Source organism: Ochlerotatus camptorhynchus, unplaced genomic scaffold (assembly GCF_037179485.1).
Source record: "Ochlerotatus camptorhynchus isolate MF236.1 unplaced genomic scaffold, CSIRO-AGI_Acam_v1.1 ptg000007l, whole genome shotgun sequence".
Lineage (NCBI taxonomy): Eukaryota > Metazoa > Arthropoda > Insecta > Diptera > Culicidae > Ochlerotatus > Ochlerotatus camptorhynchus.
Genome location: NW_027040499.1, coordinates 3,418,585 through 3,439,967, shown reverse-complemented (window position 1 = coordinate 3,439,967; position 21,383 = coordinate 3,418,585). Strand labels below are relative to the sequence as shown.

Below are 21,383 nucleotides of genomic sequence, written 5' to 3'. Positions count from 1 at the left end.
GATTTCCAGCAGTTTGCAGTTGCACTAATTTGATAGTTTTTAATCATACCTAACAAATACGGATTGTAGTTTCCACCCACTCGTCGCCAGATGTGGTACTCCGGAACAGGAACCAACTTCTAAATTCACTTCACGGAATCGGATTTACACAGTAGTAAAGAACCTCGTCTTACTCTTCCATATGAACAATTTATTCTACCCGAGCTTACGTATCTAAAGTCATAGCCTACTACTAACTTACTGCTATCGATAGCACAGCGTTCTTTGAAGCCTTTTTTTTGCTGTTATTGATTAAGGACTTTCTATGCCACCCAATGCACGAATTTGTATATTGTGTGGCAAGCACAATTACACTCAATGGTCAGAAGAGACGTGAGTGTCGTTAGTATCCAATCTACGAAGTATATCATAACAACGCTAACGCTAACGCTAATTGTGTGGCAAGCACAATTACACTCAATGCCTCATGGCAAGATGAGAAAATTTCCAAAAGTTTTCCTCGACCGGACCGGGAGTCGAACCCTCGCTGCCTCCGGCTTGGTAGTACCGTGAATTTACTGACCAGGCTATCTGAGGCCTCAACATCAATATATACATCATCAAATACTGGCACTACTTTCGACCCTAACTCATTCTTAATCACATTTCCAGTCTAATAAATTCGTCCTTTTCGTGCCCCCAAACTGACCAATTTCCATTTTCTCCTCCCTCATCCGCAGGTCAACGCGCGACGCCTGGAAGGTAGCAGGCGAAATTGTGCGGTGCAACTAAAACTGCGTCGTAGTTTCGAGTTCGTTATCACACCCCGCTACTTATCCATCGGGTGAACAGCCAAAGAATCGTTTCAAAGCTGGCGTCCACGGCACTATCAACAGCGGCGGTGCAGGAGCCACATCAGGAACAAACTACAAACGGTAGAATGTCTCGAAAGAGGCCACGTGAGATCGCCGTCCCTCCGGCTACGGCGGCGGTACGAACCGAGGAATCCGTCTCGGTTGAAATTCCAGCGAGTGAACTGATTCAGAATGGTGGTGACGGTGCGAACGGTAGCAATAACGGCAGCAATAATGGAGCGACTCAGAAACTTTTCAGCAGCATTCGCATCGACGACGATGGAATGGAAATGGGCAGTAGTGATAATTTCTGGCCACCCAATCCGGACAGCTTACTACAGAATGGGCACGTGAACTACGGTGAGTGAATGAGCTCAGAACTTGCTAATTGAGTTGTTTTGATGCTGGTAGTGATGCATTGTAGTATACGAATATGTAGCCTAGATCCTCTAATTTGCACTACATGTTTTCTCCGTCTCACCCCTCGCCAGACACTCCATCTTCATCGTCGGCAGCGAAACCGGGAGCCGCAGTATCACTGTCGAACTATTCCAAACAGTTGGGAAGTGGAGTCGAACACAGCCCACCCGTCGTAAGTACATTCTGTTTTCTATTGCGTTGGAATTTCCATTAGGAGAATGTGCACAGCAAAATTTAATTTCCTCTTGGAAGGAAAGCGTTCACTCCATCGGTGATGGAACACGTGCCATATGTCTCGTTCCATCAAGGGCTGCTGCAGCAGGTTGTCACTCACCAAGGCTGATTAGAGTTAATTTGAGCGACGAGCATATACTCGTGAAATTCCATAGCATTTTTTCGTTTCTCCGAGGCCACTCAGCTTTGGAGGTAAAGACGACATTTTCCTGAGAATTCAAGCTTATCACACGACTTGTTTACAACCATCTGTTTGATAACGAACAATTTAACACCAACAGAATTTTTTTACTCGGTTGTTCTGATTTTTTGTTGTTTAATTTAAAGGTTATTCCCGTCACATCACGCCACCCGAACGGATTGTGACGTAACACGACGAATTTCTACGTTTCAATAATTCATGACTTCCAATTATTTTTCCGGCGATAAGATTATCGCATTTCTCCCTTTTGTTTTGAAATCACGCAGGGCTGGTATTGGTTACAGAGTTGCCAAATGAAATCCGGTTTTGTGGGTATGAGAGTGGTTTTGTTTGCCATCGGAGGCTTTCAATTAAATACGCCGGAAAGTAACAACTGTGACTGTGCGATAAGACTATTTTCGTCGTTCGTATAATGGAACGTAAAAATTGTTGGAATTCCTAAGCAGGTTCACCTTCTTCGAAGCTATATATGTTTTTTTTTTTCTAGAATAAGTGATCCATCCTTTGGGTAAAAGGAATTCAAAAATAATGATCGACTGTTTGGTAAGTGGCACTGCAATTCAACAAAGTTGTCTAACGCTACATAAGATGACCGTCGGTGGCGTTTGCGGAGAAGTAAATGTGTCAAACGAAAATAACAGCCGGCTTCTATTATTACCTTCGGTGCAATTCTGTTCGATTGTTGTTGGTTTTGTGAGGTTGTTTAAGCGGAATAATTAGCGCAATGCATTATCAGAGCGAGTGAGAGACTGTATCTTTGTGCTGCTGAGCACTACACGATGATTGAGAATAATGACTGGTAGATGGGTGGAAATAGGAACGTTGTGACTGTGAAATGTAAGAACAGCGTAACACGAATACTGAAGCAATTTGTCGCCTATGAGTGTAACTTCGTGTAGGTCGTGGGTTCGAAGCCTAATTCCTATTTCTATTTAAATTTATTCAAGTATTATTTTCTCCTCCTTCGCTATTATGTCCAACAGGAAAAAATCAACATTGAGTTGCTTGAGTAGTTTCCACGTTGATAATTGAAAGCTTTTTAACACTCCAACGCCCATAAGGGAACAGTTAAAGTAACCTACTCTCTATTTATGGGAAATTGTTGGTACTTCTAAAAGATGAGACGTAGGTCGGTAGCTTAGTCACCGACAAACCGACATGAAACTTAAACTTAACTCTTGATCGAGAATCCATAAGGGTCGATTCAAATGTGCAGCGATCCCATCTGTCAAAACAAAACCATAAAAATGTTTTATCTAGATAAAATAATTTGTCCGAAATAGATTAGACACGAACCAACTCATAAATTGTGTACGCGTGTTCGTGGCTAGGATTAATATTTTCCGCGAACACGGCGGCAGATGTCAGTTTTGTGCTTTGATCAGAAATTTCTTTGTAATTTGTATGATCATTCATGACCGTTTCTGCTTACTGAGCAGAAGGTTTGGGAGTTCAATCCCAGGCCCGTTTCCTTGTTATTTGTCTGTCACTATGCCCTAGATGTCTAGATGTCACTAGATAATTCCCTATTAGATTTAAATAATCAAATCGGATTTAACGGTCGCATCACACTTACCGCAGTTAATCCAGTTGAAAAATAATCTGACCCACACTAAAACAACTTTTATTCCAATGGCAATCGTAGAGGCGCAGAGGTAAAAATGGTCTCGGTTGTCATTGAAGGTGGAAAAGCTAATCCCAAGCGCCATCTATTTAGGTTCTCTGTGCAATTCCACTTGTTTTGATCAGAAACGGAGTAGCAACTAACGATATCCTCAGCCTTTTTAAAAAAAATGTTGGTACCACAAAAAATATGTGTTTTGACATAGATTACGTCTTACGGGAAGGTACAGGGAGTAAATCGAAAATCTAAAATTGCAACCGTCACGGAATGGTGTTAGCTTTTGAACGCTTATAACGTTGTCATTTATAGATGAAATAATCACTTTTTTTTTCTTTCTACAGTTAAGTCTTAAACGACATTTAGATCAAAAGTATTGTCACATTAATAACACTCGCTCAATTTTAACTTCTCTTCAATTTTCAACCTACTGTATTCTAGCGGAACTATCAACCTATCTTCGTCAGAACTTTCTCTAGCTAATAGACGATATGAAACTGTACATGGAAATCTTTGACAATTCTGATTTGCTACATTTAAAAAATGAAATTGATGTTTTCTACAACTGGTGCGTTAAAAGTCTGCTGGATATTAATGTTAAAAAATGCAATATTATATCATATTCCAGAAAAAAACACTAGCTTACGTGAGATCAATTCTCGAATACTGCAGTGTGGTTTGGGCTCCATACCATGAAACTTATATAAATCGTATGGAATCAGTTCAAAAACAGTTTTTGTTATTTGCTCTTAGGAAACTAGGCTGGACCTCTTTTCCCCTTCCTTCTTATGAGTCCCGTTGCATGTTGATAAACATTGAAACACTTAAGAAACGAAGAGAAATTTCCATGATTTCCTTTGTCAATGATATTATCTCACAACGCGTAAATTCAGAAAAAATATTAGCAAGATTAAATTTTTACGTACCATCACGCATGTTAAGAACTCGAAATGTATTTCAACTGTCACCTCACAGAACGAATTATGGTAAAAATGGACCAATTAATAGAATGATGAGAGTGTATAATAATTATTGTGAGCATATAGATCTAACGATGTCTAAAGATACAGTAAGGAGAACACTAACTGCTAGGATTTCATCTCGTTAAGTTTAAAACAATTTTTATGTTTTAGATATTTGTATATGCAGTCTACAGTTACTGACAATTTCAAATAAAACGTATGTTTTAAAATAGCATGTAAGGCAACAGCACTATTGTAAAACGGTCTACACTGATTGACGACAAATAAATAAATAATAGATTATCAACTCTGAAAATCGTAAACTTCACGTATCAAGTAACAAAATAATTTGATTTAATGTCAAAAGTGACGTTTTTGTGCTAAAATTTATTGAAAAATATCAAAAACGCCATTTCGAAAAATAAATATAAGATCCAAAATGATCGAAATGTGCCCATAACAAACAATTCTCGCGTCACTTTTCAAATAGACCAATGTAACAAATGTAAACAAATCGAGTTAAGCGATACAAACTATAGCTCTTCTATCATTGTATGTGATACAAAAATATCCATCCAAATTTACTTTCATTTATTTAAGATAATCATTAATCAAAAATTGTCCAATGTACAGTTTGAAATGATGGGTATATGATTGTTACTTCGGTCATTCGGACTGCCTAACATGATTGGTGTTCATTTTCCAAATGCGGGGCCAATCTACACAGAAACAAAATCCATTGGCAAAAATACTATATTGATGGTTTAAATTAAATACTCCCACCAATAGATTTGTGCAGAAACGAAATTCATTTAATTTTACTATTTTTTCTATCAAAACTACTATGCCGTTTGAGTAAGCATAGTAGTTTTGACAGAATGGTAGTAAATTTGATTATATTTTTAGTCAACTATACTGAAATCATGGTAGATTTAACGGCATTAAGCGTAGTTATACTGAAAATAAGTGTTTTCTGCAAAATAGTATTCCTAACTATGGTCTTTGTTTCAGTGTAAAGTTAGGTACTATACTCTGAAATCTGTGAAAGGGAATCTAGTATCATGTAGACAAAACGTCCAATGTAACACTCATTGATTATGTCATTGAGAAAAATCGTCCAATGTAACATGTCCGATGTACAACTCAACTTGTCAAAACGTCCTATGTGGTTTTTTTTCTATGTTGTAGCATGACATTCAAAGTAAAATTGTGATTTTACCGTTTCTTCTGAATTTTCAACGTTATTATACACTGAATACATCAAAAATAGTATTGCAAAATGTATTGTTTTTAAACAGTTAAAATAATAATCTGTCGAACTTCAACTTCGATTTTCTCAAAATGGTTTCTTTTTATAATCAGGGAAAAACTAACCATTTTGTTCAAGCTAAATCTTTCACACAACTAAACATTGATGAACAAAATTTACCCTGAGAACTATAACTATATTTTGTATTTATTTTTTTTTTCGAATCAATTGCATGTATGATTTGTGCTTAATTGATAGCAGACTTAAGCAGTGCCGACGCGTAACTACTTTGAAGTACCTGTTCAACATGTTCAATAAAAAAGATCTATTTCTAAAAACTTCAGATAAGGCCTTCGAACTTCATGCAAGTTCTACAAAATTCGGGAAAGTCTTACGAGTTTCAGGAAAATCTTGTGAACTACTGTGATGACCTACGACGGTCAGGAAATCTCTCCGAACCTTAAGAGAAGTTCTAAAAATTTCAGAGAAGTCTTACGAACTTCAGGGAAGTCCTTTAATCTTTGGGGAATAACTAACAATTTTACAGAATTTTCTACAGATTTAATGTAACTTCTAAGACATTTAGGCATTGCTGAAAACTTAAGGATAATACTATGACACTTATGGATTTTTGCCGAGCTTCAGGAAGTCTTCAATACTCTTGGGAAGTCCTCATAGTTCTCCAAGCTCAAAAAGGTTCCTAGAACTTCCGAGAAGTTGAATTGAACTACAGGTAGTCCTACAAAATTCATGGGAGCTCTCCAAACTTCAGGGAATTTCCAAGAAATTATGAAAAGACCCCCAAACTTTTGGAAAACCCTTCGATATTTAAAGCCTTATGAACTTCAGGGAAGCTCTTCTAATTTCAGGGTCCTCATATATTCAGTTAAGTCAGATCTTCGAGAAAGTTCTTAGAACTTGAAGGAAGTCTTACGAACTTCTGAGAATTTCTACGAACTTCGTGGTACTTCTACGATTTTAAAGAAATTCCTATGCATCATTTCAAAAAAACTCCGAACTTCAGGGAAGTCTTAAGATCTTAAAAAAAAGTCCTTCGAACTTCAGGGAAGTCTTAAGATCTTAAAAAAAAGTCCTTCGAACTTCGGGGAAGTCCCAATGAAATTCAGGCAATACAAACTTAAATGAACCCTTCAGGAAAGACCTTAACGCTTCAGGGAAGTTCTACGAACTTTAGGGAGTTTCTATGAACTTCAGCAGTTAGTCTTTTTAATAATAAGAGCAATTAAACCAGCGTTGTTTATGAAATCTTTTAATCTGGTGATTTTGAAATCATGTTGTAATCGAAATTCCGCTAAATAAGATCCTTAATCGTTGACAATTTGCGAAAAATTTAAACAAACTGGAAATCCGTAAAATTGTTAGTAGCAAAGGTTTGTTTAAAAGGCACCTTGAGTTAAACTAGCCCGTTGGCTAAAAATCTCAATGATAAAGTTAAAAAAATCGCAGTTTCAAAAACAGAAATCTCAAGATTTAGGGGCTTATAGATCTTTAAATTTCAGACATTAGATAGGGATCCGCGCTAGTCCGTCGTATCTCAGCTTTTCTTCGTCATATACCCCTAAAATCGCTCATTTTACGGTTTATCGCAAATGTTTCAGTGGCAATCGTAATTAATCTTGTAAGCAAAGATGTTTTGCAAAGCACATAGAATGGAAATAGGCGCCATGATACGACGAAGTAGCGCGGCTTCCTACTAGCTTCTTTACAGCAAACAATCAGATAAAGATTTCACGGGCAAGAACCTTAATACCTATTTTGGTTTGTGAAATTCCGCATTGCGCGAAGAATGATGGTACATTATTTTTTTAAAATTGTTTTTTAAATACAGGGTTTTTAAAACCAGGAAATTTTTAAATCATTGGCCAGGAATTTCAAAATAGAAATTCACTTGCCACCCTGTTGATGGCGTAAAGTGAGGTTACGCGACGCCACTGTAACATTAGAAAATCATAGGAAAACTTTTAGATATGAGAACCTGAGGTAACTTCACAGAAGTCTAGCTAATCTTGGAATCATTTAGGGAACCTCTGAAAAGAGAAGTGCAAGATTCTTTAGGGAACTTCAGAGAAGTTCAATGAAGTTTAACGAAACTTCAAAGAGCTTCAGAGTAGTCAATAACAATGAGAAATCAGAGAAGATAATTTGAGAGAAGCATAGGAGAACTTTAAGCTTCTAGAGGAGCTTCAGAGAAGTTCAGGGGAACTTCAGAGAAGTTCTGGGTGAACTTCAGAGAAGTTCAGGATGAACTTCAGAGAAGTTCTGGGTGAACTTCAGAGAAGTTCGGGTGAACTTCAGAGAAGTTCGGGTGAACTTCAGAGAAGTTCGGGTGAACTTCAGAGAAGTTCGGGTGAACTTCAGAGAAGTTCATGCGAACTTCAGGCGAACTTCAGAGAAGTTCAGGCGAACTTCAGAGAAGTTCAGGCGAACTTCAGAGAAGTTCAGGCGAACTTCAGAGAAGTTCAGGCGAACTTCAGAGAAGTTCAGGCGAACTTCAGAGAAGTTCAGGCGAACTTCAGAGAAGTTCAGGTGAACTTCAGATAAGTTCAGGCGAACTTCAGAGAAGTTCAGGCGAACTTCAGAGAAGTTCAGGCGAACTTCAGAGAAGTTCAGGCGAACTTCAGAGAAGTTCATGCGAACTTCAGAGAAGTTCAGGCGAACTTCAGAGAAGTTCAGGCGAACTTCAGAGAAGGTCAGGTGAACTTCAGAGAAGTTCAGGCGTACTTCAGAGAAGATCTGGTGAACTTCAGAGAAGTTCAGGCGTACACTTCAGAGAATTTTAGGCGAACTTCATAAAATTATGAGACCCTTCGGCCGATTTTTTCCGAGTATAAAACAATCCTCGACTCTTGAATATCAAGAGGCCTGAGATTAAACCCACTATCTTCGGCCCAGTAATCAAAAACGGTCGCTTTAAATTCACCGAGCTCCTGACTTTGCTATTCATTATTTATGCTCAAGTTGTTGTTGTATTCATTCAAACCCGGCGATGCTGACGACGACGGTAAGTGTCACAACACACTTCGAGCAAGCAATGTGAAAATGGCCGCTATAAGGCCAATGTGCTCCTCAATAAGGTCTCTGGAGTCATTCATAAGGCCATAAGTTAACATGTTTTCTGAAGTTAATCCACAACACCACTGGAGATATATGGAGTTGACCTAGTAGGTCTTTAGAGCTGATCAAAGCCAATAAACATAAGCAATTAAACCATAAGTTACTAAAATTCGATCTTGACAGTTTCCCATACAAATTTTAAAGCTCTCCCGCATATCCAGATCGTAATCAAATTCGATCAAATATGACACAGTTGTTGGAGACCTCAATACGAATCGAAAGAGCTGTGGGCAGCAGGGGGTTGTTAAGTTGACTCACCCTAATGAGCACCCTTTAATTTATCATCAAACATTTTATATTTTTGAAAACTGCGCATACGTACCCTTAAACAATGATCGTAAAATGCAACGTTCGAAAAATGATTTGGAAAGATTCAATAATGTAAGAATTTGCTATACTCAATATCCTATTCTTTTTTTTTGTTTCGATTGTTACAACTTTCAATGATTATTTCAACCAGCACGAAGTATTTTATTTTTTATAAACTGAGGAATATTTTTCTTGTATAATCTCCAAAATATAATAAGAAAACAAAAAAAATACTCTTTTAATACATTTTGTAAATAGACAAATTTGACCACATTGAACTATATCAAATCTAGAGCTAGAGTCATTAAAGAACTAGGACAGGACAGGACAAGGATGTATTACGGATTCTTACGTATAACAATGATTTTAAACTTAGGGTGCGATCTTGCCCCGTCCTACCCTATTCATTACAGCGTGTTATTATTTTTCATCGTCGTTCTGTGCAGCTCCGCCCCGGTGTACACAGCTCATTACAAATTCAAATATAAAGCCTTTCGCTATTCGTAATCCGTTTCTTCTTCATCGTCTTTCAATTATCTATTAAATAACAGAAATCACTTTCCGTTCATGTAGAAAACAAAAACCCACACCTCTAAAACGAAAAAGAACGTGCTTCCATCACGCCACCTAGCAAAATTCTCTTTTATGGCTATACGACGACTAACGCAGCAGCGTACGTTACGTACATAATGCCAAGACACTCTTCAAGGACGATACTAAATATAAACGAACTACGAAATATGTAATCTGCTGTCAGTTAAAAAAAACGGATTGCGAAAACAATTTCGCATTCAGTCAATATCGTTGGATATCGCCCGTGCCTGTTGCTTAAAAACACACGTGACTGTGTGTTGAGTGTACGAGACACTCAAAAAAAGAAACAACATTTCCAATGGAAAATATCCATTAGAATTTCACATCACTTTTATGTGATCTCATAATTGGGAATCCCATCACAAAATCCCATGAAACTTATGTGTCCAATGAAGTTTATGTGATTTATCAATCCAGTGAATGTTGTGTGAATTTCAGATAACAATCATTAATTTTGTTATTGGAAAAAATATCATGTGCGTTCCCAATGGAAACTACATGAAAACTTTTTTCAGTGTACGATTCCCCCGTCTGAAAAGCTTGGAGTAAATTTTTCCCACATTTACTGGTTTTCCGTCTCGACTTGACTAGAGTTTATGGAGACACACATACACACACACACACACACACACTAGCAGAAAAAACTTCCGCGTAGCGGCTTTCCAAGATTGATTCGTTATTGACGTTCTCGCGCCTTGCAGAGCCGGATCTTTGTCCGGTTTTGAACTACCTACTAATTTGTACTTTGAACCCGCTCACCTAATCGGTGCCAACTGCGCTCGTGTTGTTGTAAGCGAAAAACGTTTGTTTACTATTTGCTCAAGCATTAGTTAGTGTAAACACATTATCTTTGGGATTGTTGATCGTGAGGTACCTATAATAGTCATCGAAATCATCTGACCGCTTCCACATGCACTATCTCTACGATATGTGTTTGGATTTCGATTTCACCCGTTGACGGTGGTTTCCTTCGAATCGCGTTATCAGTTCATTCAGGTTTTTTTTCTGTTTCAGCCGATAGTCTACAGCGTTACGATCCGTTACTACCAATACAGATTAGCCAATCGATTCGCTCGGGAACCTTAGTATTGGTGTAGTAAACTTAACCCAACCTAGGAATTCCGCGAAAGCATGTATGTGACGTCATTGACCACCATGTGCGCGCGGCGATGAGCGAGTCCGAAAACCGGTTGGACAACATTCTGCGCAACGTGAGTGGATGTCGGGTATTCCCATATTGCCAGCAGCAGCAGCAGCAGCAGGTGGTGGGCGGTGGGTGTGATCTCTAAGGTGATGGTCACCGATAAGCCCGATGACGTCAGCAACTGATGATTCGAACCGTTGTCGTCGTCGTCGTCGTCGTCGCGCGATTATGAAACCCGGCTACACAGGTGCATCGTGCCATTTACCTATTCTCCTTGGTTGGTGTTTAATCGCGAATGCGCATGACTGCACTTTTACTCACGTCCACTATCTAGCTAGTGTGGGTTTCATCAAATCGTACGATGTTCACACTAAATAGGTGAAATTGCGTTGAGCCAAGCATTTTGTGCTACTCGATCCTCGGACGGACGGACGGAGAGGGTCAAGTTATATTTACTAAACCATGAACGAGCGCTGAGTGAACGTGGTACTTCTATGGTTGCGGTGTTAGATTGGTCGGACGTTGGACGTGAGCTGGCAGCGAAAGCGAAAAAAATGCGATAACTGCGCTGATGTCCCGTGCCACGATGGACGATGTGAAACTGCGCCGCGCTGACGCATGAACAGCGTGGAAGTTTTGATGTGGTCACTTGGCGTATTTTTTTTTCACTTCTAAATGTTGGGTGATTTGGATTTTTTGGCGTTTCGGTAAATGTGCACACTCGAGGAAGGTTGCCCAGAGCAATGCGTTTGCAGCTGTTCTCACGTAGTACTGAGTAAGCTGTTGTTTTTAGACGAAGGAAATACATTGTTTGAAGTTTGTTTTAAGGGACTGGTATTTTCTTTTGGGCCGCAAAGTTTCTATGTTGGTGTATCTATTCTTGTAAATCTGTAAAAAGTTGTTACATAAGCTACTTGAGATGTGAAAAAACGTTTGAAACAAGCGGCTAACTAACGGAACATTTTATAAACCTTATAAAGCTTCGTTTTCATACTAGGGTGAGAACAGCTTTGGCATATGCACCCAGTTCGGTCATATAGGACAAATACACCAAATAGGGCAAGGTTTGAGGCAAGATGGGTAAGCCAGTACATTTATTAATTTATTTGTTTGTCAAAAGCAACAGTACAGTAGCTTTTTCAAGCCAGCAGTGGGAATACATTGAGGCTGTTGATATTGACAATCAAAATAATAAATAAATCAAGTAGATGACCCATCTTACCCACCATACCCTATATCAATGATTTTGACGTGAGCGAATCAATCATACGTTTTTTTTACGATAATGTATTTCAAAAGCTCAAAACAAAATCCTTAAGAACGAATAGTGGAAAGTTGGGCAAGTCTAACTAATCTCGAATAAAATTCCACAACTTTTACCAGACAATATTCTTTCTATAATTCTACAGAAGCAGGGTTGGTGGCGAATCACTATTTAGTGACTTGATCACTTTTTTCAAGCCAGTCACTAAAAGTCTCCTGTTTTAAGCCAAGTCACTAATGTCACTTTATCTTGAAATCAGTCACTAAATTCAACTTTTTAACGTGAATTTATTAAAAGATTGGTCATTCTTCTTGCAGTGTGTAGGATCTGATAACCCAATCGATGCCTACATTTTGTTCTAATTTTCGAACAATTCGAAAGTATTTTGTTTCTATAGAACATTTTGACGCTTAATCGTCTTTCTATATCTATGTACTATGTACTCGTTTGGTTAAATTAAATTCCATGAGTTTTCCAGGGTTTCAACGAATAATTTTCAGGTTTTATAATAAGAAAGCTATTTCTACAAAAAAAAAACGGTAAACATTTTCAACAACAGCAATTAACGCAAATGTTCCTAGGACATGACAATCCGTTTTAAAGAAACAGATTTACAATCAAATCCATGAAATGTTGAAATTGTTTACCACCTTCTTAATTTTAGTAAGTCTAAGATCTCAAAATAAGCGGCGCCGGTGGTGAAGTGGTTAGCGTGATTGCCTCTCACCTCAAAGGACCTGGGTTCAATCCCAGTCGGCGTCGCTGGGATTCTCTGAGGCATAACATCTCTGATCTCTGAAGGGAAGTAAAGCTGTTGGTCACCGGTTCATGAGTTGATGGGTTGATAGGTAGAGCCCAGGTGTGGGAGCTGCCTCCCTGGCGTTTTGTATTCCATGTACAAGTTCAATATGATTAAAATTTTCAAAGTGCCAGAATGAAATAAATAAATGATTTATTTCAAGTTTGTAATTAACTTTATCAAAGATTAGAGATCGTCAGTGAAGTTCCATTAACATCACAACAATTGTGAGAACTTTACAGAAGTCCTGAGGAATGACAGCAGAGAATTTGCTGAGAATTTCAGTGAAGCCGCGGGAACATCCTGAAAATTTGGGAACTTGCTGGAAGCTCCTCAAAGCGGTTCTATTAGCTTCCGAAAATCTGCAGGAACTTTGAAGAAGTTCCTAGAATTTCAGAGGATCTGGTTACCGGTGTCAAGAGAACTTCAGAAATATTGAGAACTTGAGGAAAATTGTGAAAACTTTTACGATGTTACAAGTACCTCAGAAAAGCTAGATCCAGAGATCTTTGGGGAATTTCAGTGATCTGAAGAGCAGTTCCCCTCGGAAATTCTAAGAACACCACGGAAGTTAAATGAACATCTCGTAAGTTCTATGAACATATCGGAAATGCTGTAAAGTAGTCTTCAAAAACTCTGGAGATCCACGAACTTCCCTAAAGCACTGAAAATTACTTTGAAGATCTACAAAAATCCTTGAAGTTCTGTTAATTTCTCTGAAGATCTCTGGACTTCCCTGGGGTAATGCCGATTTCTCTGCAGAACTGCGACCTTCGCCGCCATTCTGAAAATTACTCTGAAGATCTACAAACTTTTTTAATTTCTCTGATGATCTTCGAACTTCCCTGAAGCACTAGAAATTATTCTGAAGATCCACAAATTTCTCGGATATTTGTAAATTTATGTGAAGATCTACGAACATCCCTTATTTCTGTTGATTTCTCTTAAGACCCACAAACTTTCTTGAAGTTCTGAGAACTTCCCTTCAGTATTGCTTAATTATCCGAAGATCTAAGAAATCGGGTTTATTTCTGCAAAATTTTCTGAAGATCTATGAACTTCCTTGAAGCTCTATAAATTTGCCTAAGGAACTGCACAGACATACGAACATCCCTAATTTCTGTTACTTTCTCTGATGATCTCCGAACTTCCCTGAAGTTCTGGTAATTTCTCTGAAGATCTCTTTTTTTTCTTTTTTTTTAAACTTTATTAAAGAGATTTTTAGCCTTAGGCTAGTTCATCTCTAACTGAAGATCTCTAAATTTCCCTGGAGTAATGCCAATTTCGCCGCATTACTCTGAAGATCTATGATCTTTTTTTTTTATTTCTCTGAAGATCTCAGAACTTCCATGAAGCACTAAAAATTACTCTGAAGATCTCCGAACTTCTCTAATGCATGTGAAGATCTACGAACATCCCTAATGTCTCTTATTTTCTCTGAAGATCTACAAACGTTCCTGAAGTTCTGAGAATTCCCCTTAAGTACTGTAGATTTATCTGAAGATCTAAGAAATTCGGTTTACTTCTACAAATCTACGAACTTCTTTGAAATTATATTAATTTCCTTAAGAAATTGCATATTTTTCTGAAGATCTACGAACATGACTGTAGCTCTTGTACATTACTCTGAAGATCTACGAATATCCCTGATGTTCTGTTAATTTCTCTGAAAATCCCTGAACTTCCATGGAGTAATGCCAATTTCTCTCCAGATTCGTAGATACCTTCTCCGCCATTCTGAAAATTACTCTGAAGATCTACGAATTGTTTTTGATTTTTCTGAAGATCTTAGAACTTCCATGAAGCACTAAAAATTACTCTGAAGATCTATGAAATTATCTAATTTTATGAAAATTTATGTGAAGATCTACGAACATCCTTAATATCTGTTGATATTTTTGAAGATCTACTACTATGTACAATTTTTTTTAAGTTCTGAGAATTCCCCTGATTTATCTGACGATCTAAGAAATTCAGTTTATTTTCGGAAGATCTACAAACTTCCTTGCAGATCTATTAATTTCCCTAATGAACTGCAAATTTCTCTGAAGATCTACGAACATCCCTGAAATTCTTTTAATTTCTCTGAAAATCTCTGAATTTCCATGGAGTAATGCCAAGTTCTCTGCAGATCCACGACCTTCGCCACCATTCTGAAAAGTGCTCTGATGTTTTACGAGCTTTTTTGATTTCTCTGAAGATCTTAGAACTTCCATGAAGCACTAAAAAATATTCCGAAAATCTACGAACTTCTCTGATGTTCTGAAAATTTATGTGAAGGTCTACGAGCATCCCTAATTTCTGTTGGTTTCTCTGAAGATCTAAAAACTTCCCTGATGTTCTGAGAATTTCCCTTAAGTACTGCAGATTTATCTGAAGATCTTAGAAATTCGGTTTATTTCTGCAATTCTTTCTTAAAATGTACGAACTTCTTTGAAGTAATATTGATTTCCTTAAAGAACATTTTTTTTCTGAAGATCTAGGAACATGACTGTAGCTCTTATACATTACTCTGAGGATCTACGAATTGTCCCTGAATTTCTGTTAATTTCTCTGAAAATCTTTGAACTCCCATGGAGTAATGCCAATTTCTCTGCAGATCCGTAGATACCTTCTCCGCCATTCTGAAAATTACTTTGAAGATCTACGAATTATTTTTGATTTTTCTGAAGATCTAAGAACTTCCATGAAGCACTAAAAATTACTTTGAAGATCTATGAATTTATCTTATTTTATGAAAATGTATGTGAAGAACTACGAACATCCTTAATATCTGTTGATTTTTTTGAAGATCTACTACTATGTACAAAGTTTTCTGAAGTTCTGAGAATTCCCCTTAAGTACTGAAGATTTATCTGAAGATCTAAGAAATTCAGTTTATTTTCGGAAGATCTACAAACTTCCTTGCAGATCTATTAATTTCCCTAATGAACTGCAAATTTCTCCGAAGACTTACGAACATCCCTGAAATTCTTTTCATTTCTCTGAAAATCTTTGAATTTCCATGGAGTAATGCCAAGTTCTCTGCAGATACACGACCTTCGACACCATTCTGAAAGTGCTCTTAAGTTTTACGAGCTTTTTTGATTTCTCTGAAGATCTTAGAACTTCCATGAAGCACTAAAAAATATTCCGAAAATCTACGAACTTCTCTGATGTTCTGAAAATTTATTTATTTTTTTTTTCCTTTGGTTTGTTTTTTCCATCGATCTTGTTTTCCGTGCTGAGCACCAATACTACCGACGTGCCAGGAAGGCAGCTCCCACACCTGGACCCTACCTATCGACCCATCAACTCATGAACCGGGGACCAACGGCTTTACTTCCCATCCGAAGGAAGGCGTGATCAGAGATGTTATGCCTCAGAACATCCCGGTGGCGCCGACTGGGATTGAACCCAGGCCTGCCTGGGGTGAGAGGTAATCACGCTTACCACTACACCACCGGCGCCGTCTGAAAATGTATGTGAAGATCTACGAGCATCCCTAATTTCTGTTGGTTTCTCTGAAGATCTAAAAACTTCCCTGATGTTCTGAGAATTTCCCTTAAGTACTGCAGATTTATCTGAAGATCTTAGAAATTCGGTTTATTTCTGCAATTTTTTCTTAAAATCTACGAACTTCTTTGAAGTTATATTGATTTCCTTAAAGAACATTTTTTCTGAAGATCTAGGAACATGACTGTAGCTCTTATACATTACTCTGAGGATCTACGAATTGTCCCTGAATTTCTGTTAATTTCTCTGAAAATCTATGAACTTCCATGGAGTAATGCCAATTTCTCTGCAGATCCGTAGATACCTTCTCCGCCATTCTGAAAATTACTCTGAAGATCTACGAATTATTTTTAATTTTTCTGAAGATCTAAGAACTTCCATGAAGCACTAAAAATTACTCTGAAGATCTATGAATTTATCTTATTTTATGAAAATGTATGTGAAGAACTACGAACATCCTTAATATCTGTTGATCTAATGGTCTCAGCGTTTCCATGAAGTAATGCCAATTTATTTGCAGATCCGTGACCTTCGCCGCCATTTCTCTGAAGATCTTAGAACTTCCATGAAGTACTAAAAAATATTCTTAAGATCTACGAACTTTTCGGATGTTTTGAAAATTTATGCGAAGATCTACGAGGATCCCTGATTTCTGTTGATTTTTCTGAAGATCTGCAATATTACCTGAAGTTCTGAGAACTTCCCTTAAGTACTGCAGGTTTATCTGAAGATCTAAGAAATTCGATTTAATTCTGTAAATTTTTCTGAAGATCTCCGAACTTCCTTGTAGTTCTATTAATTTCCCTAAGGAACAGCAAATTTCTCTGGTGTTTTACGAACTTCCCATTAGCTCAGCACATCACTCTGATGATATAAGAACATCCCTGAAGCTCTGTTAATTTCTATGACCATCTTCGAACTTCCCTGAAGTTCAGTTAATTTCGATAACGATCTTCGAACTTCCCTGAAGTCCTTTAAACTTCCATAAAGTACTGAAAAATTACCTGAAATTATCTGAACTTCTTTTGATTTCTCTGCAGATCGACGGCCTTCGCTGTAGTTCTGCAAATTACTATGAAGATCTACGAACTTCCCCAAAATTCTACAAAATAGTCTGAAGATCTACGAACTACCCTGATGCTCTGAATAGTTCTGTGTTGATCTACAAACTTTCCTGAACTTTTGTTAATTTCTCTGAAGATCTATAAAATTCTCTGAAGAACTGATAATCATTCTGAAGATCTACACAGCAAAAAAATAATTTTGATATCACATCAAAGTGGATGCACTACAATCATGTCGAAAATTTCATGTAATTTTTATGACCACATAAATAAACAAATGCAGTAAAAGCAGCGTAATGTCAGTTCATGCATTGTATTAATGATAATTTTGTCCTTTTTAGCAAGTAATATTACACCATATTTTCGACATGATTGTAGTGCATCCACTTTGACGTGATATCAAAATTATTTTTTTGCTGTGTACGAGTGTTCTGAAAATCATTCTCTGAAGATCTCCAAACCTCACTGCAGTTTTGTGAACTTCCGTGAAGTAATGCCAATTTCTCTGCGGCCTTCGCTGTAGCTCTGAAAATTACTCGGAAGATCTGCGAACTCCCATAAAGCTCTATATTTTGTTTTCTTTAGATCTTCGAACATCCCTGAAGCCCTGCAAATTATTCTGAAGAACTGCGAACTTATGAGGATCTAGAAAAACACCCTTGAACTTCTGTTGATTTTTCTGAAGATCTACAAACTTCCATGAATCACTGAATATTACTCTGAATGTCTAGGATCATATCCCTGAAGTTTTATTAATTTCTCTGAAATTCTGACAGTTTCTTTGAAGATCTTCGCTCATCCCTGATGTTTTAAAAACTTCTGTGGAGGTCTACGAGCTTCTCTATGTAATTTCTGTTGACCTGAAGATTTTCTTATTTTTCCTAGCATTTAAAGCTAATTGCTTATCGCATATTAGCTTATTGCGTGCTCTCAACTCAGTGTTCCAAATGCTCTTCCACAGTTACTAATTGAGAGCTTTCGATGCCTGTACCATTTTTGCATTAGTTTAATTGTGTGGCAAGTACAATCATACTGTATGCCCAGGGAAATCGAGAAATTCCTAGACCGAACCGGGAATCAAACCCAACTACCTCCAGCTTGGTCTTGCTTTGTAGTTGCGCCTTTATCGACTGAGCAAGATCTACGCTTCCCTGAAGCTCTGTAAACTTCTCTGAACCACTGCCGATTGCTCTGCAGATCTACGATCTTCGCTGTAGTTAAATTACTTTGACCATCGCCGGATTTCCCTAAAGTTCTTCCAATTTCTCTGAAGATCTAAGAACATCCCTGATGTTCTGATGACCACTTCGGAAGTGCTGACGACTGCTCGGAAATTATATGTACATCTCGAATATGGGCCATTCCGCGCCAAGTGTCCGAGGTAGTTCAAATTGGCCACTTCCGATTTGGGTGACATTTGGAGGGGAACCTTATGTAACACCAAATTTTAATAATCCTAATTTTTGTGCTGATCTCAACTAAACCTGTCGCATTTTTTCGTTTGTGCTGCTCGTTCTTTACCTCAAATTGGACACAACAAAATGTCAATCACTACTAACTTTTCAAGAAATGACGTCTCCTACTGAATGGATTCATCAGTTGGTGATCTCAAGTATTGACACTCCCCCAATATGACCCATCAATCACAAATGATTGTCGTCCAAATTGGAGAAACCATTATTTAGCAGCAATTCAAGCTAACGACGGCATCGTGGGTGATGAAATTCGCAACCAGATTGCCGTATGCGTCTTCGATGACACTCGCAAGGCGTGTGATTATATCGTTTCTATTGACCAATTGCCGCCGCCGCCAGGGGGGCTGTTTCCGTGAGTCCGTGCAGCGGCATATCGCAGGGTTGCCACATTTAAATCTGAAGTTTTCTTTTTGCGAAGAAAATGTTAGTTACCGTAAATTAAACCGTTTCTTATTTTACTTTTTAGAGCATATATATTCACTAAATGGTGCATCACATTGATTTTCCAAAACGGCGCCAAAATGTATTGGGCACTTTCTACCATTCAGTGGCATAGATTTGATAAATAGTTAGGTGAATTTTGATGAATAGCTAGTCAGAAATTCGTAATGTACACATCAAATAAAATTCATGGCATTCAAATGAAAACTTAAACTTATTTCTAATAAATTCGTTAAATATTTGTGAATTCCGAATAAGCTATATAATCTGTATTCTAGCTAAAAATCTGTGTATCTGTATATACAGATTTTTGGTCAAGAAGCAATCAAGACAATCTGTAAAATAAAGAATAATCTGTATATGTGCCAGCCCTGGTCTGCGAACCTGCTTGAAAAGAGTGGTGTCTGTGTGTCATGGGCCAAGGTACATAAAGTAGTCTATCCACGTTGTCGTTTTTCCAGTTTGGCAACTGGTTTGCGGTGCACAATATACATCATCGGTGGTATCGAAATGAGAAATGGGGAAGTACGAATAACCGGGACAGCGACGCCATAAAGATGAAAGACCGAGACCTTGTCTTTCTGCACCCGTACATATAATTATGCTAGAGGAGAGACGAACTTTCCAACTCTTTATCGCTCCATAAGAGGAATGATTGCAAGCCCCTAATTTGGAAGCGATATTGACAAGTCCCCCAGAGCATAATTGGACGCTTTGAGGTACGACGCCGTCGTGGGCCTGTGGTATATGTGAACCACTTGCAACGAACTTTGTATCATGCTTAATTATGCAAAAGGTACCTTCTAGTAAAACCAGCAGTCTGCAACAAATCGCCTCAATCGCCGGCTGGCGAGCGTAATTTTTGCAAAAGCAATTATTATCGAATCGTTTATACCATTCCTCCGGTCCGTCCGCCGAACCTCGCCCGATCTGGTGTCTACACAACACACATTTGCCGGCCTATTTACAACCACAATCATACGATGTACCGAAAAGTGGCGTGATCAAGCATGGGATCATGTCGGTGCCGACGGCGCAGCAGGTATCATCGAATGGCTTGTAGCTACTTCCCAACCAGAAGACTGATATTCATTTTTGGCAATGGCTTACGGTCGGGAAGGTCTTGAAATGGTGCAGTTGCAGCAAGAGTGTATTTTAACTGATTTTAAATAACGTTTGTTGGAGACTGTAAGCAAGAAGTTTTTTTTTTTAATATAAATGGAATTTTAACGAATAATTTGTTTTCTAAAGGGTAACATTTTGTACAAAAATGCAAATTGATTGGAATAACAGGGATGTTACAACAGGCGCGGATTTCGCGAATTTCGCGGATTTGTCGCGGATTTGAACTTTCAGTCGCGAAAATCGCGGAAACATTAAATGATGTCGCGAAAATCGCGAAGGGACTGATGTGCTGTCACAAAAATTGTGGAATTCAATGTAACCTTTCCGTCCGGGATTATTTTGCTGTCATCAATTTTGTTGTTCATTTGGCTCTCAATTTTTTACCGGTTCAATCCAAACACCCTGCAAATAATCGAGAAATAATCTCAATTCCATAAGTCACACCGGATTTACAGAAATTCCATGAGGTCTGTCCAATGTGAGACATTTTCCTTTTTTTTCCCAATATGAACTTAGAACTTCGTTGTCACATCATAAACGAATCGTATATATGCGAGTAATTGTCATGTATACCGGATATTCTGGGTTCTCCAGGTCGTCCTGGAGTTCAGTTGATTTGTTCTGCTGTAACAACCAAGACTCCAAACAGATTCAAAGTGTCTATGTGGATTGTACCCGACCTATTGCTACGTATGCGGGATGTTGTGGGTTCTGGGGTCGTTCTGGAGATCATATTGTTTTTCTACTAGATCACCCAGGACTAATTAAATGTCTGTAGTGTTGAGATATGCCCGGGCGGGATTGCGGTGTCTATGTGGATGTATGTATGTGGATGTGGAGATGTTCTAGGATTTCCAAATCGATATTTCGATACTACAGATATTATCCTAGTCTTTGTTGATCTAGTAAAACAAATCATCTGAACTGCAGGACGATTTGGAGAACCTAGAGCATCTGGTATACGTGGACATAATTAAACATTATCCATATAGACGCTATGAATCTGTTTGGACATGT

At 38.0% G+C, this 21,383-nt stretch overlaps 1 protein-coding gene across 3 annotated transcripts in view; it reads left to right on the top strand.

Annotated features, from left to right (window-relative positions):
- Window positions 1–21,383, top strand: part of LOC135697683 (choline-phosphate cytidylyltransferase B-like) — a 95,363-nt gene that overhangs the window by 26,496 nt on the left and 47,484 nt on the right. For all 3 annotated transcript variants that reach the window (XM_065217462.1, XM_065217471.1, XM_065217457.1), the window contains exons 2-3: window positions 720–1,193; window positions 1,325–1,425. In XM_065217462.1, the coding sequence (XP_065073534.1) occupies window positions 920–1,193; window positions 1,325–1,425 (375 nt within the window). In that variant the 5' untranslated portion in view covers window positions 720–919. The remainder of the gene's footprint in view (window positions 1–719; window positions 1,194–1,324; window positions 1,426–21,383) is intronic.